The following is a 17957-nucleotide window of genomic DNA, read 5'->3' as shown; positions in this document are numbered from 1 at the left end:
TCCAATCCAAGAAAATGGTATATCTTTCCATGTGTTTTGTGTCATCTTTGATTTCTTTCATCAGCATCTTACAGTTTTCAGTGTACAGTTCTTTTGTCTCTTTAGGTAGGAATATTCCTAAGTATTATTTCTGATGAGATGATAAATGAGATTCTCTCCTTAAGTTCTCTTTCTGATCTTTCATTGTTAGCATATAGGAATGCAAGAGATTTCTGCCTATTAATTTTGTATAAACCTGCAACTTTACTAAATTGATTGATGAGCTCTAACAGTTTTCTGGTAATATCTTTAGGATTTTTCTCAGTATATTATCATGTATCTGCAAACAGTGATAATTTTATTTCTTCTTTTCCAGTTTGGAATCCTTTCATTTCTTTTTTTTTTCCCTCTATTTGCCGTGGCTAGGACTTCCAAAACTATGTTGAATAATAGTAGTAAAAATGGACATCCTGTTTCTGTTCCTGATCTTAGTGGAAATGCTTTCAGTTTTTCACCATTGAGAATGATGTTATATATGGCTTTTATTATATTGAGGTAGGTTCCCTCTATACCCACTCTCTAGAGAGTTTTTATCAGAAATGACTATTGGTTTTTCTGAAAAGTTTTTTCTGCATCTACTGAGATGATCATATGGTTTTTGTTCTTCAGTTTTTTGATATGGTGTATAGCACTTACTGATTTTCAAATATCAAAGAATCCTTGCATCCCTGGATAAATCCCACTTGATCATGGTCTATGATCTTTTTAATATATAGGATTCAGTTGGCTAGTATTTTGTTGAGGACTTTTGCATCTATGTTCATCAGTTTCATTGGCCTGTAATTTTATTCATATATTATGTCCAATGATATTTTTATAGTTTCTAAACAAAATCCTGTCACTGCTATATCAGGAAGGTTTTACTGACTTAAAAATAGACACATAGATCAATGGACCAGAGTAGAGAACCCATAAATAAACTTACACATATATGGTCAATTAATTTACAACAGAGGATTCAAAAATACACAATGAGAAAAAACTGTCAATTCAATAAGTGGTGTTGGAAATGTGGTAAAGTCTGGGAAAGCTATATGAAAAAGAACAAAATTGGAACACGATACTATGCTATATGCAAAAATCAACTTAAAATGGATTTATCTTTTCATAGATATTTTATTGATACAATTTTAAACAGGATTGTTTTTTTATTTCTCTTCCTGATAGTCTATTATTAGCATGTAAAGTCAATATATTTCTGCATATTAATTTTATTTTCAGAAACTTAATTCATTTATTAGTTCTAATACTTTTTTGGTGGTGACTTTAGAATTTTCAGAGTATTGTGTGTCTGCAAATAGTGAATTTTTTTACCTCTTCCCTTCCAATTTAGATGACTTTTATTTCATTTTCTGATTTCTGCCTTTAGGACTTCCAGTAATAATTAAATAGAATTGTCAATAATTGGTATCTTTGTCTTGTCCTGATTTTAGAGGAAAATTTAACTTTTCACTATCGTGTATAATATTAGCTGTAGGTTTGTCATAAATAGCCTTAATTATGTTGGATATGTTCTCTCTATACCCACTTTGATGAGATATTATCATGAATGGGTGTTGAATTTTGTTGGTCACTTTTTCTGCATCTATTGATTGATCGTTTGATTTTTATCCTTCCTTTTGTTAATACAGTGAATCATATTAATTTATTTGTACATATTAAATCTTTCTTGCATCCCAGAATAAATACAACTTGATTGTGGTATATGATCATTTTTATATATTGTTGAATTTGGCTTCTAATATTTTGTTGGGGGTTTTTTGTTTGTTTGTTTGTTGTTTTTTGTTTTTGTTTTTGTTTCTGTTTTATTGCTTTTTAGGGCTGTACTCGCAGCATATGGAGGTTTCCAGGCTAGGGTTAAATCCAAGCTACAGCTACCAGCCTATACCAGAGCCACAGCAATGTGAGATCTGAGCTGCATCTAGAACTGACACCACAGCTCACGGCAATGTCAGATCCTGAACCCACTCAGCGAGGCCAGGGATTGAACCCTCAACTTCATGGTTCCTAGTCGGATTCATTTCCACTGGGCCATGATGGGAATTCTGTCTTGGGGATTTTTATATCTATATTCATCAGAGTGATTGGCCAGTGGTGTTTGTTTCTTATACAGTCTTTTACTGTTTTGGTACCAGGGTAATTCTGGCCTCATAAAATGTATATGAAAGTGTATATTCCTCTTCAATTTTTTTGAAAATTTATCAAGAATTGTCATTAATTCTCTTTAAAATGTTTTGGAAAATTCCTCAGTGAAGCCATCTGCTTCTGGAATTTTCTTTGTTGAGAGATTTTTCATTAGTGATTCAGTCTCCTTACTAGTAGTAGATCCATTCAGACTTTATTTCTTCATGGTTAAACCTTGGTAATTTTGTTTCTGGGGATTACTATGTATCCAATTTTTTTTTTTTTTGTCTTTTCGCTATTTCTTTGGGCTGCTCCCGCGGCATATGGAGGTTCCCAGGCTAGGGGTCGAATCGGAGCTGTAGCCGCTGGCCTACACCAGAGCCACAGCAACACAGGATCCGAGCCGCGTCTGCAACCAACACCACAGTTCACGGCAATGCCAGATCGTTAACCCACTGAGCAAGGGCAGGGACCGAACCCGCAACCTCATGGTTCCTAGTCGGATTCGTTAACCACTGCGCCATGACAGGAACTCCCTATGTATCCAATTTGTTCACATGTAATTGTACTCTACTATGATATTTTTAATTTCTGTGACATCAGTTGTAATGTAACATCTTCTATCATTTCTGATTTTATATTTTGAGTCTTCTTTGTCTTAGCCTAGCTAAAATTTTTAAGTTCTGTTTGTTTTTAAACAATCAATTCTTAGTTTTGCAGACTTTTTTCTATTGTTTTATATTCTCTATTTCATTAATTCCTCCTGTATTCTTCATTATTTCCTTCCTTTGAAAACTTTGGAGTTTGTTCTTCTTTTCCTAGTCCTTTGAATTGTAAACTTATGTTACTTATTAGAGATTTTTCTTAATTTTTTAACTTGCCTCTCTGTAATGCTTTTGTTGAATCCCATAAATTTTGGCATGTTGTATTTTAATTTTCATCTGTTTTAAGATATTTTCTAATTTCTCCTTTGATATCTTCTTTGACCCGTAAGTTTTTCAAAAATATATTGTTTTATTTCCACAGATTTTTTAATATAATGATTTTTAATTTTTTCCATTATAGCTGGTTTACAGTGTTCTGTCAATTTTCTACTGTACAGCATGGTGACCCAGTTACATATACATGTATACATTCTTTTTTCTCACATTATCAGGCTTCATCATAAGTGACTAGACATTGTTCCCAGTGCTACACAGCGAGATCTCATTGCTAATCCATTCCAAAGGCAGTTTTTAATTTTCCTGTTTTCCTTTTGCTATTGCTTTCCAGTTTCAATCCACTGTGGTCAGAAAATATACTTGCTATGAATCCAATCTTCATAAATTTGTGAAAATGTATTTTGTGATATAATATGTGATCTACCTCAGAGAATGTCCCAAGTGCACTTGAGAAAAATGTAGATTTGGCTTCTATTTGCTGGAGTGTTCTATATATATTTGTAAGATTCATTTGATTTATTGCGTTGTTAAAGTCCACTGTTTACTTATGGATTTTTGTGTCTAGTTAAGCTGTCCACTATTGAAAGTGGAGTTTTAAACCCACCTCCTTTTATTGTATTTCTGGCTATTTCATATTATAGTTATATCAATGTTTACTTTGTGTATTTTAGGATTCCGATGTGGTGTGCATATATTTTGAGTTGATCCTTTTGTTATTATCTAGTGTCTTTCTTTGTCTCTTCTGAGTGTTTTGACCTTAAAGTCTACTTTTCCAATAAAAACATGGTTAACCCAAATTTATTTTGGTTATATTTTCAAGGAATATCTTTTTAATCTCTTATTTTTAGCCTATATATGTCCTTAAATCTAAAGTAAGTTTCTTATAGACAGCATATAGTTGGCTCTTGCTTTTAGCTATTCAGTCACTCTACATTTTTGATTAAAGAATTTGATCTGTTTACATTTAAAGTAATTTTTGATAGGGATTAATTATTACTATTTTCTTGTTCATTATTATTTGTTTTCTTGAGGGGTTTTGTCTCTTTTTCCCTCTTCTGCTGTTTTTATTTTTTGTCGTTGTTGAATTTTTGTATTGATATGTTTGATACCTAAAGAAAACAAAAATTTTCTTTTCTTTTGTGTAGCTTATGTAGATATTTTCTTTGTGGTTATCAAGTGTCTTACATAAAGTGTCTTAAACTTATAACAATCTATTATAGGCTAATAACAACTTAACCTCTATCACATATAAAAATTGTTCTTTTTACCTACCCCTCTCCAACACTTTAGTATTGATGGCACAATATATATCTATTTTTATTATGTGTCTTATGTATTATTATAATTTTTAATAAAAATTTAACATTTAGTTACAGGTATTTTTAACATTTGCCTTTTAAATTTTATAGTAGAATTAAAAGTAAAGTTTACCCACCACCATTATAATAATACATTATTCTGTATTTGTCTGTGTAGTTACCATGATGTGAGTTTTATATTTTCATAAACTTTCACATTACTTTTTATCATCCTGTCTTTTCAATTTGAAGAACTCTATTTAACATTTCTTGTAATACAAGTCTAATGGTAATGAACTCTATTAGTTTTGTCTAGTAGTCTTAATCCTTCATTCTCGAAGGATGGTTTTGCCAGGTATAGTATTTTAGGCTGGCAGGGTTTTTTTTCAGCACTTTCAATATATAATTTCATTCACTTCTGGCCCTGAAGTTTTCTGCTGAAAAATCTGCTAATAATATAGGGATGTTCCCCTGTGTGTGACAATTTTCTTTACTCTTATTTCTTTCAAAAATAATCTCTTGGCATTTGAGTTTTAACTATTTGATTATGTGTCACATATGGGTTGCTTTGGATTAATCTTCTATAGATATTATGGGCTTCCTGAATCTAATGTCTATTTCTTTCCTAGGTTGGGAAATTTTCAACCATTCTTTGAATAAACTTTTTCATTTCCTCTCTCTATCTCACTCACTCACTCACTCTCTTTATGGGGCTCCAATATTCCATATACTGTTCTACTTGATGGTATCCCATTAGTTTCTAAGACTTTGTGTTTTTTTTTTTCATTCTTTTTTCTTTCTGTTCGTCTGAGTGAATAATATCTAATGACATGACTTAGAGGTTATTCATCCTTTATACTACTTTATATAGTCTGTTTCTAATGCATTTTTTCAATTGAGTTATGGAATTCCTCAGCTTTATGACTTCTTTTGGTGCTGATAAAGGTCTCTATTTCTTTTTTGAAATTCTCACCTTGTTCATGCATTAATATCCTGACTTCAGTGAGCAATTTATGATGGTATTTTGAATTCTCTATCATGTAAATCATATTTCTCCATTTCATAGAGTCAGATTCTGGAGATATATTTTCCTTTGTTTGGAAAATATCTGTCTATTTCTATTGATTTTTACATCATATTTAGGATTATATTTAATTCCTTGCATGTTTTATAATTTTTATAACTGGTATTGTCAATAAAATAATAGTAAAAACTAAAATAATAGGTATTTATTCTCAGAAAATGGTATGCGCTGGTCTCTTAAGTCATTATTTTGGAAGACTAAGGGAATATAATATATATTTGATGAAATTTGGGTTGTGTTACAGCTTTATTTGGATTCTGTTCATCACTTTTTTTCATTTTCTATTTATTTACTTATTTACTTATTGTCTTTGTAGGCCCTCACCTGTGGCTTATGGAGATTCCAAGGCTAGGGGTCTACTAGTAGCTTATTGCCGCTGGTCCACGCCATAGCCACAGTGACGCCAGATCCAAGCCATGTCTGTGACCTACACCACAGCTCATGGCAACACCAGATCCTTAACCCACTGAGCAAGGCCAGGGATCGAACCCTCAACCTCATGGTTCCTAGTCAGATTTGTTTCCACTGCACCATGACGGGAACTCCAGATTCTGTTCATCATTTTTTTTAAAAATGTTTTAGGAATGAGATCAAGATTTTTCCCTCAGCAGAGGTTGCTGTCTGTGCATGGATGAGATTATGGGGATCTCTTTAAGTGACGGTCCAATTTCCAGCTTTTTTGGATCTAACAAATCCTCCTTGTTCTTGCTCTCAGCTCTGTTTGCTCACCTTTTTCTTTCCACTCTGCTGCTCTCTCTGAAGCTTTTGAAAGGCCATTGCAGTGAAGAACTAATGTACCCCCAGAGGTATTTCTCTTAGTTCTATTTTCCTTGCCTGAGTAATTATACTGCCACTGCAATGTTTTTACAAAGTCCTGAAGTGTCTTGGGGGAATTTTTCTTCACTACCCCTACCCTTGTCCCCCAGATCCTAAAAGGTTACTATAGTGCACCTAGGGAATGTACAGAGTGCTTTGGAAAGATTTTTCAGATCTCTGAAGGAAGGTATTTTTATCTGATTTATAATAAATATCTTTTTAATGCATACTAATCTTATCTGTTCATATTTCAGTGCCAGTAAGACAAGTGGCCAGATAATTGAGGTTTCTTATCCTATCTCTATTCTATAAGTCCTTAAGAAACTTAATGAAATTACAAAAAAGTATTTTTTAGGCTTCTTAGACTTGTTATCAAATAATTTGTGACATGCCCTACCTTATAGCTCACTCAAACAATGGAAAGCCAAGTACAGTCTCACAAGAATGTAGAAAGTACAAACTTTTTTGTTTTTCTAAATGGATTTTCTCAGGTGTGGGATACCACATAGACATTGTGAAGGAACCTCACTGTGATGTTGAAGAAATCGCCAAAATCATTTATTATCATATACCAATAGCTACTTTGGAGAAGAATGCTAGAAATGAATTATCTTTTATACTACCCAAAGATTACACACACAGGTATGGATTCAGAGAGTGCTGAATGGTTGATGTTTAGATAACCTGAAATCACTGCTTTTCTTACTTTCTTCAATCTTAACAAGTAGAGTTTAACATGTCAAAACTCCAATCGCTTGCTCTTTAGAGAGAGATGCCACCTAGTGGTTATAACTACCCATTTGTTTTTTTAACTTTTTATTTTACAGCTGTATTTTCAGCATAAGAAAGTTTCCAGACCAGGGATTGAATCCAAGCCACAGCTGAGACATATGCTGCAGCTGCAGCAACTCGGGATCCTTTAACCCACTACACTAGGCCAGAGCTCAAACCCATACCTATTCAGTGACCAAAGCCAGAGCAATTAGATGCTTAATCCACTGTGCCACAGTGGGAACTCCTAGAGCTGCCTGTTTTTAATTGGTAACTGAGGGGAGGTTGTTGGCAGAGTAAAAATTGCATGGTGAGTACAATAATAAAAATAATAAGACAATGAGAGGAAAAAAAATATCTTTTATGGTGGCTTTCAAACCAGGGGGACAAGAACCCAAAGGAAAAAGGCACTTTTATTACAGTAGTTAGCCAAGTGATTCATCAAAGGGAGTCACAAAAAATAACTCCTCCTGAAGTAAAAATCCTAAAATATAGTTATGAAAGCCAAATATTCATGGGTGACTTTTAGAGTATTATTATTATTATTCTCTTGCTGTGTCCATGGCATGCGGAACTTCCCAGGCCAAGACTCAAATCTGCTACAGTGGTGATCCAAGCCACAGCAGTGGCAGACCCTGAATCTTTAACCTATTGAGCCACCATGGAACTCCTAGAGAATATTTTTATTTTTTGTATATGTAATATATAACAGATGTGTATATCACATATATGTATGTTTAAAATATGTAATATATAATACATCTCTAATAATATGTAATAATTACTTTGATATTCCATAGAGTCAATCCAGTTGTCCTATTCAAGGAGAATATGAAGAACTTTAACATGTACCCTCTCACCACTTTTATTCAATATAGTTTTGGAAATCCTAGCTACAGCAATCAAAGAAGAAAAATAAAAGGAATCCAAATTGGAAAAGAAGAAATTAAGTTGTCACTGTTTGCAGATGACATGATACTATACATATAAAACCCTAAAGAAGCTACCAGAAAACTACTAGGTTTTTCAATGAATTCAGTAAAGTTGAAGGATAAAAAATTAATACACAGAAATATCTTGCATACCTATACCCTAACAACAAAAAGGAAACAATCCTTTTTACCACTGCATCAAAAAGAATAAAATACTTAGGGATAAACCTACCTAAGGAGGCCAAAGACCTGTACTCTGAAAACTATATGACACCGTTGAAAGAAACTGAAGATGACACATATAAATAGAAAGATATACCATGTTCTTGGATTGGAATAATCAATATTATCAAAATGACTACAGTATGCAAGGCAATCTACAGATTCAGTGAAATCCTTATTAAATTGTCAATGGCATTTTTCACAGAACTAGAACAGAAAATTTGTAAATGTTATCCTATATACCACAAGAATTATTGATAAATATTCTAGCCACAAATGTCCATGGACATGGGAGAATGTGAATGCCAATGTGTAGGAATTACAAAGGTCAAAGGAGCATGCTGAACTTCACAATGAATATGTGAACACCAAAACTCAGATTGAAGGAAACGTCACAGGATAAAAAGTTCAGGTTCTTTTTACAAACACAGCCCTCACTTTGCCTAGTTTTGCTACAAATTTCAGTTACCAAAACTTAAATAATGCCAATCACCAACAACCTGGTTCACTTTTCAGCTACCATGGCACTGTAACTGTGAATAATTACATAAAGTATAAACTTCGCTACCAGATCATCAAAGATCACTATGTAAACTACATAAACATCAGATGCTCATCATGATCAGTGACCAATCATCCCATTTCCTTCAAAGTCTGTCACTGATGAATCACTGTGCACAGACAACAAACCACGCAGTTGTGTCATCTCCTTGTTTTGCAGTGATACATCCATAAGACATTTTTTTTAATTGACAAAAAAGGTACTAACCAACTAAGATGAAAGTGAAGCAAACAAACAAAAAGTGGTAATGTTGGAAGTGAAATTCTAATACAAAATAAATGAAAGTTATGGACTAGTCCACTGTAGAAATTTTCAACACTGCCACCATTCAAGAGACTCCAGATCTACAGTCAGAGGAATTTCATGAAGAAAATCTTGTCAAGATAAATAAGAAAGGTAGTTATGGCAAAAAAAAAGGAAGATGTTCCAGAGGAAGTGACATTGTTAAAAAAATAAATACAAAAAAAAAAACCTTTACATTAAAGATACTCTAAGAGGTATTTTACAACATGGAAGCAGCAAAAGCATAAAATGTTGAAAGCTGATCCAAAATTAAAAAGGAGTTTGATAATTTATCATGACATAAAAAGATGTTCACTCCATATTATAAGTTATATGACAGGAAAGCAAGCACTGTTCAAATGACACTCAATAGAAGTTCTCTACATACATGGAAATAACATACTTAAATCTTGATATTTCAAATTAGTGTACTAAATAAATATTCAATTTAATTTAAAAAAATTTTTCAGCTCCTGTTTTTTCAATCTTTTTGATCAAAGAGAATGATCTTTTAATTTAAAACACGATAATAAAAAAGAGGGAGAATTTTTCAGGGTGCCTCTCACAATCATAAATAATTTTAAATATCAAAGCTTGGATGAAGTTACATATGAGATCCTCAAGTCATTATAAAGTGATTTTAGAGGAATAAATATTAAAGTGAAATACCACTGCAACAAAAAAATGAGAATATTTAAATGTACTCATTTTACCTTTTTACAGAACATACGATGAGTCTTAAGGTTGTAAAGATTAAACCAAATAGTAGGATTAAATGAAAAGTAAATCAAATGGAAATATTAAATCAAGTAGTAATGTGATACAGACTGGATTCAAATACAAAATCATTTATCTCCAAAACTTATGCTCTTCCATCTACACCATGGTGTTAGAAAACTGGAGATGTACAAATCTCATTCTAATTTTAAACTTTACAAATTGACACTAATGATCTCATCGTTGAGTCTGGGCCAAAAAAATAGAATGAGAACTTAGAAATCATTGAATCGGGCAGAATCTCACCTTAGTCTTGGACAGAATTTCCTCTTGAAGTTCTATGTGATTTCAAGTCATTCTGGATAAATAGAAAGGACACTGAATTTTGAAATAAAAGGACTATTCTAAGAAATCACCAAAAAATGCATACTTTAAAAACAAATGTACTGCAAAACAGAAAACTTTAGAAACCGTGCTTTATAGTTTCAATCAAATGAAAGAGGACACTGAATATAGACCAAGAGAGAAAACAAGATGAAATAAATTTCCTAATTGGCTAATAAAAATCTGACCAATAATGGTAGCAGAAAAGAGAAATAATTAAAGCGAAACTATGTCAAGAATTCTTCCTACAACTACGAACAAATTTGCAAAGAATAAAAAGAGACAAATCCTTTACCATTGCCCACTCATTGGAATGGTTAAAATTAAAAAGACAGATTTTTATCATGTAAATATACCAACTGGATTTCATTGCTGATAGAAGTGTACAATGGTAAAACAACTTCGGAAATTTTTGTTATTTCTACTAAGCTAAATATGTGCTTATCCTACAACTCACCAATTATTCCTAGTATTTATCTGAAAGAAAACTGCTATCAAAATATTTGTAAAAGAATATATTTGTGTATAATTTATTCCTAATAGCTCCAAACAAAAACTGAAATGTCCTTCAGCAGCGAAACAGATGAATATGATTTTTTGTATTCCCCCAAAATATATGTGATATAAGTCATATTTATATTTTCTAAGTACATTTTATTATATATTTATATATTATACATAATAAAATTTATATAATAAGAAAAGGATATATACCCTTCAAAACATGATTGGCTTATACAGTAACTTGTTTTATTTTTATAAATTTAGCTATTTTGTTTTGCTTTTATTTTAATCACCAAACAGCCTAGGGTTTACAGATCTATATATGATATCATGATGACAAAATCAAAAAGCTTATTTCTTAATTATATGAATTCAAAAGCAAATTTCTCCCATATTTATTCCCCACAGTAATAATCACTCAGAAATTTTGGTGTATTTTTTTTTAGGATCACTACATGCATCTCTTGCATCTGTTCAATAATAATAATTAGTTTCATAGAAATGAGATCTCATAATAATGTTCTGAATCTCATTTTGTTCACTTACTAGCATTTTTCAGTCAGTTTTTATGATAGGGCTTTTATAACTTCATTTTTAAGACGACTATATTTTCCTTAGATCTTACTCTACCATCCCTTCATACAATTATTTATTGATTAAACTGTTGATGGATATTTATCTCCGCTTTGTGCTATATTAATGCTTTTTAAGGCAGCACAGAGTTTAATTCTAATTTCATCATATATTGACTAAAGGAAAAATTTTTAAAATAAATAAATATGCCAAAATTTTGGTGTATTAACAGTGGTTATGGGGGATGGCATTTTGATGATTTTTATTTTTGATACATTCATTTTAACTTGGTATAATGCACACATTAATTTTGTAACTAAAGTAAAGACTAATTACACAAAAAAATGAAACTAATCCTAGTTGAAAGGCCATACCTTGGAAATAAAGGCACATGGAGGAAATTGACTTACAACATGTGAAAGGCTGTTGTGTTGATAGATTGTAGCTTTATACAGAACTTCTTGTATGAGATTAGAACCAATGTCCATAACTACATAGAACTGAAAGGAAGACATTCAATTTGGAGGAATTTTGATAGACTTTCCAAGGCAGACATTCTCCAAGGGAGAATTCTGAATTTCCCTAACACTGAAGTGGGTGAAAGAAGTTCACTTGCTCCTTAGTGGGAATATAATAGATGGTTTTGAGATCTGGAGTTTTTTGGAAAAAAATAATCTTTTGAATGTGAAACACTATAAAATATTCCCAGGAAAATATTCTTTAAAAACTTTGATATTTCTACATTGCATATGGGTCAATTTCCATAGATTTTCTCAGCTATTGAATCACATCCTTCTCTCTAAATCCTCAACTTCTACTGTACCTACCCCATTTTCTATTTTTGGATGATTTTTTTCCCCATCAATTTGAGTAAGAGTTTATTTTTTGATTTACTGAATAAGAGAATCTGTAGCAGATATATGTGTGAAAAGGCGACTCATATGCACTAGCTAGAATTATTAGCATATAAAGAGTCTTTTTAATAGTCTATTAGAAGACCAAAATTGTGTGTATACAAGAACTAAATAGAGTGGGAAGCAATTTACTAGTTCCTTTCTTTTCATTTGTCCCATGTTTCTGATTTACTAGAGGAATAAAATTGCTATAAACATTGAATGAATGATCTACATTTTCTCCACTGTTTAAGGGAAATAAGTTTAGAATTTTATATACTTTTTTCATATATATTATATATATGAACATCTTCTGATATGATGCTAGCATTTTCTCCTACCCTCCTCCTCCTGTTCTTCATTCCTCTCAGCCCTTCACCGGCTCCTCTTCTTTTTTTTTTTCTTTCATTCTTTTTTTTTTTTTTTTTTTTTTGTCTTTTAGGGCAGCACCCACAGCATATGGAGGTTCCCAGGCTAGGGGTAAAATCGGAGCTTTAGCTGCTGGCCTGTACCACAGCCACAGCCATGTGGGATCGGAGCCACATCTGCAACCTCCACCACAGCTCACAGCAACACCAGATCCTTAACTCACTGAGAGAGGCCAGAGATCAAACCTGCATCCTCATGGGTGCTAGTCAGAATCATTTCTGCTGAGCCATGATAGGAACTCATCTTTTATTCTTATTTTATTCTAGGTTTGAAACTCTGTTTACTGATCTGGAAAAGAGACGGAAAGAGCTGGGCATAGCTAGCTTTGGTGCCTCTATCACTACCATGGAAGAAGTCTTCCTTAGGTGAGCAACAATGCACAGACAAAATGAAAACATTGTGGGGATAGGCTCACACCTCAGTCACCTTGGCAAGCTCATCGAACTTTCAGATACATTATATATTAGAAATTTAAGAGGAATGGGGGGAGGGAGCTGATACAGTTTTCTGGGAGTTTTTTTATATTAAGAGCAATGAAGAAAATACTACCACCATCATTTTAAAATATCTAAGAATAGATATTTTAACTCACCCAAAGTGAATTTGTTGCTAATCTTTAAACTGAATGATGTCAACTTAATGAAACTCTGAATACATTGCCCTTATTTTCCTCACTTTACTATGTTCTGACAGCAGTCCTATTACAGGTGCTTGGGAAAAAATTGCTTTACCGTAATTACCATGATGCCTCCACATGATGCTCCTGCCAGGCTATAAGCAAATCCAGTTGTCTTTTGAGTCAGGTGTTGTGATTCACACTCTCCAAACAGGATATGTTGTGATACAGTTGAAATAAAATGTTTTGCACTTTTTTTTTTTTGGATGTAGAGTCAGTAATATGGAGGATTCACCAACAGATATCCAAGCTACCCAACCTCATCCTCCCTCTACAGTCTCAATCAAGAATCAGAATAGGAACATGTCAAGAAATGAGAGAGCAGATTCTTCTGCCATGAATGAAAGCCCTGCTGTTATGTTTAATACTGGAGTAAGCACCTTTGCTAAGAAACATGATGTACATTTGTTTGGGGCACAAGAAGTATGTTTTCTTTTGATACTTGAACAGAAGGAGTGTGGAGTTGTCAGCCATTGCAGACCCAACCAGATAGAGCAATTTGTAACACAACCTAATTTATTTCCTAATGCGGAAGTGATAAGTTCTAGATAAAGATCTCAGCTGTGGAGTTCCGGTCCTGGCTCAGTGGAAACAAATCCAACTAGGAACCATGAGGTTGTGGGTTCGATCCCTGGCCTCGCTCAGCGGGTTAAGGATCCGGTGTTGCCGTGAGCTGTGGTGTAGGTCGCAGACGTGGCTTGGATCTGGTATTGCTGTGGTTCTGGCGTAGGCTGGCAGCAACAGCTCCAATTAGACCCCTAGCCTGGGAATTTCCATATGCCGTGAGTGCAGCCCTAAAAAGACAAAAAAAAAATCTCAGCTGTTATTCTCACCACTGTTATTCCTCAGTGTTGGTTTTTTTTTTTTTTACTGTTATAATTTTTTTCAAATTCATAACCCCTAAATTCATTAGTGCGTTGAATCTGGAGGGAACATGAATTTTAATAATCAAACGTGCTCAATATTTTAAGATTTTGCAATGGGAATTGATATTACATAAAAACCATTCCCTAATCAGTGTGATCCTAAGCATAGGAAGTCTCCTTGAATAGCCCAACATTTATTTTATTCTTCTAATTATAGGTACTTCCAATAAAGCACCCTGGTTTTATTGACAATCAGGAGTCTGAGGAAAATCATCTTGTTGAGATTTTAAGTATGTTATATCAAAAGCCAGACCTTAAACATGTAATTTAATATTTTATATCAGAGGTCACACACATTATCTAAAGGGATAATAAATATGTAAATCTTTGTGGGCTAATATCTCTGTCAAAATCACTCAACCCTGCCATTGTAGCACAAAAGCAACCACAGACAACACAGAAAATGAATGGGTATATCTATGTTCCAATAAAACTCTGTTTACAAAAACGGACCACAGTTTGTTGACCCCTGACTTGCAAAAATAAAGACTGATCACACTGTAGTATACTGTCATAAAGTTCCATTCCAAGTATTATTTATATAAACTTTATGATTTGTTTAGGTATATGAATATTGTAATCTTATGTTTCTCTCTTCTTTCTTTAGTATTCCCTCTACCAACAGCAGTTCTGTGCCATGTTCATAAAGAAAGCAATATTCAGTTGGCGCAACTGGAAGCTAATTTTGATACTGATATTGGCCTTTCTAGGTTCCCTTATATTTCTTCTCTCAGAGGGTGCTATTTTTTCAAATAATAATGATAATGAGAAGGCCAGACAAATGGATTTGGGTCAATATGGTCCAACTATTGTGCCCGTATCTATTTCTGGAGATTCTAATTTGACTCTGGCTTTCTTGCAACATCTTAAAAGTATGCTGGAGCCTGAAAAACAAACACTGAAGGAAGTGCAAGGTAAGGCTCATTAAGAGAAGACTGTTCTTAGAAGACGATCTCATTATATTGGTATATAACTGTTCTCTTTTTCGTACTGTCCTTACGTGGTTTTTCTACCATGGTAATACTAACTTCATAAAATAAATTAAGAAAAGTTCCCTCTTCTACTTTATGTGAGATATTAATCACAATCAGCATTGATTCTTCCTTAGACATTTTGTAGAATTCTCTAGTGAAACATTAGACATGTATTTCAGGTGGCATTTTTAATTTATAAATTAAATTTTGTTAATCATTATAATTATTCAAGTGATCTATATCATGTTGGGCGTTTGTAGTTTGTGTGTTTTGGTGATATGGTCCACTTCATCTAAGTTGTCATATTTATGTGTATAAAGTTATTCATAGTGTCAGTTTATTACCCTTTTGATGGCTGCAGATTCTGTAATGATTTCCCCTGTGTCATCTCTAATATTGGTCAATTATGTCTTCTCTCTTTTTCCAATCCTTTCTCTCACTGCACTTTTGGCAGGGTATCTTCTAATCAACCTGTCTTCCAGTTTTCTCTCTACTCTTTGTGTCCAAACTGGTATAAGTTATATATTGAGTTCTTAATTATATATTTTTTAATTCTAACATCAACGTTTGATTCTTTCTATGGACTCCAGTTCTCTGGTAAATTCTCTTTCTCTAATACCCACTTTGCCTGTGCATCTGTTTCTATTAGGTGTGCTTTTTCTTGGTTCTGTGTTTTGGTATACCTAGTAATTTTTAATTTAAAGCTAGATAATTTGTATAAAATTATAAGTGTTCTGAATGAGATAATCTTGTTAGAGAAAGTTTAATTTAACTTCTAGAAGGTGGTGAGATAAGGAAAACATCTAAATCCACTCAGACATATAAGCGATTTGAGGTTGGGTGGACCTTTTTGTAAGAATTGGTCTCTATCTTACTCCGTCTTACTCCTCGGGTATAGCCCTTCCTGAACCTTACTGAGAGCCTGAGGATTTACCAAGTCACCTCCACCGTTTATAAATCTAAAATGCCTCAAAAGAAAAAAGAGATATAGGATATTTGGCTCATTTTAATGTATTTTGGAACATTGGTCTTGGCCCCCAAATATTGATTGCCTTCCTTATATCCAGTACTTTCAAACAGGTTATTCGTTATTTTTTATCTGGTTTTTCTTTCTCAGAGGATGTCACTACTGTAAAACTAGCAATAAAAGCTGTAAATGGAAGTACTTACAGATTGTGACAGATAAGTAAGTCAAGAAAGTCTATACTATGTTGTCTGTGGTTTTCAGTGAAGTAGGAGATGAGGTTATAAAATATGAAGTTAGGCAACTTAGAATTTAATGATGGAATAGAGAACTTGGGGAGAATGGCAGTTTAACTACTTATTATTAGAATATTGAAAGGGAAGAAAAACCAAATAAAATGGCTTACTCTTTTTTCCCCAACATATATTATAGATGATCTGTATTGTGGGTAAACTAACCAATATTTTTTCCTCATCCTAGGTGACCTACTGAAATACTTAATGGAAAATAAAGATTGTATTCAGTCATGCATTGTTGCATTTTCCATTGTGGTGAAGACAAATACAACAATATTTACTGCTCTGTTCAACAATCAAGCATACCATTCACCATCTCTGACCCTGGCAATGTTAGACAACATTCTTTTCAAGTCCGTTTCTGGCCCTAATGCTTCCTTAACCGTCTCCAATAAACCTCAGCCAAGCCCTGCTTATAATGAACCCAGGTGAACGTAGGTTATTCTTTCATTAGAACTGAATAATACACTTTACATGGATTTCTCTCACAGATAGGCTTACACTAATATAATTAAATAAAAGCTGTTGATAGAAATTTGTGTTTTGTGCTATGTTGATTTTCTGATATATCTAATTTTGTTCCTTCTTCTGTAGGATAAGTGGACACCAGATGGCCTTAAATGTACATTTTGGCATGGCACTTTTGATCAGTAGCTTTTGTCTCCAGACAGTGACTGAGAGAGTCTCTAAGGCAAAGCACATCCAGTTTGTGAGTGGGGTCTATGTCCTTGTGTACTGGCTTTCTGCTCTGCTGTGGGATTTTACCATCTTCTTCATTACCTGCTGCTTACTACTAGTGAGTATTAGATAAAAGTTTTTTGAAGGCTCATTTTCCTTCTGTACCTCATAGAAAATTCCTATTATCTAATTATATCATAAACCTATAACTCTCATGATAAACTATCTTTTCTCATTCTTCTAAAAAACACACTGTGAAAGTTCCATAATAGAAAATTTCTCATGTTCATTAGAAGAAAATGACTTTTCTTTGCAAAAGCACAACGACCTCATGGCTAGCTCCCCATTTATGTTCTCTTCAATTTATATTGACCCCAAAATCCTCTCTAAAAGTGGAAAGGCTCTTACTTATAATAAGAGCCTTATACTCTTACTATGTATCTGCATGGTAGTGTACATACTACCCAGTCTTGTCCAGTTTTGTCCTCTACTGGACCTTCCGGCTATACTACCGCCAGCTTTTCTTTGTCTCTTTGAATGTATGTTAACAATGTTATTGAACACCTACTATTATCCAGACATTAGCCTGGGATTCAAAGTGTGTTTTTTCCATGTCTAAATCTAAACCCTATCTCCCAGTCCTCCTCCTATTGAAGTTCCTAACCAAAAGAGTTGTATGCAAGATTACTATTTTGAAGCTAAGGCAGTGCTCAGTAAACCCCAGTCCTGAACTTTATGGAAGGAAGTTCATTGGAGACCACACCACAGATTGGAGAGCTAAATGAGGTTTTCTGTTTTTACCACAAATTTCACACCCACCCAATTTATATCAATGAAGAATTAAAACAATGAGTAAATATGTGTGAATACAT

The 17957-nt window shown here is 33.4% G+C and overlaps 1 protein-coding gene across 1 annotated transcript in view; it reads left to right on the top strand.

Moving 5' to 3' along the window:
- LOC100524979 (ATP-binding cassette sub-family A member 3-like) overlaps window positions 1-16839 on the top strand; it is a 96210-nt gene extending 79371 nt beyond the window's left edge. Inside the window, exons 17-21 of the mRNA XM_021086499.1 lie at window positions 6794-6944; window positions 12838-12936; window positions 13460-13619; window positions 14781-15087; window positions 16592-16839. Of these exons, the coding sequence (XP_020942158.1) occupies window positions 6794-6944; window positions 12838-12936; window positions 13460-13619; window positions 14781-15087; window positions 16592-16839 (965 nt within the window). The remainder of the gene's footprint in view (window positions 1-6793; window positions 6945-12837; window positions 12937-13459; window positions 13620-14780; window positions 15088-16591) is intronic.

Source organism: Sus scrofa, chromosome 3 (genome assembly GCF_000003025.6).
Source record: "Sus scrofa isolate TJ Tabasco breed Duroc chromosome 3, Sscrofa11.1, whole genome shotgun sequence".
In the NCBI taxonomy this organism is placed as follows: domain Eukaryota; kingdom Metazoa; phylum Chordata; class Mammalia; order Artiodactyla; family Suidae; genus Sus; species Sus scrofa.
Note: the sequence above shows the minus strand (reverse complement) of the source record. Positions and strands in the feature narration are given on the sequence as shown.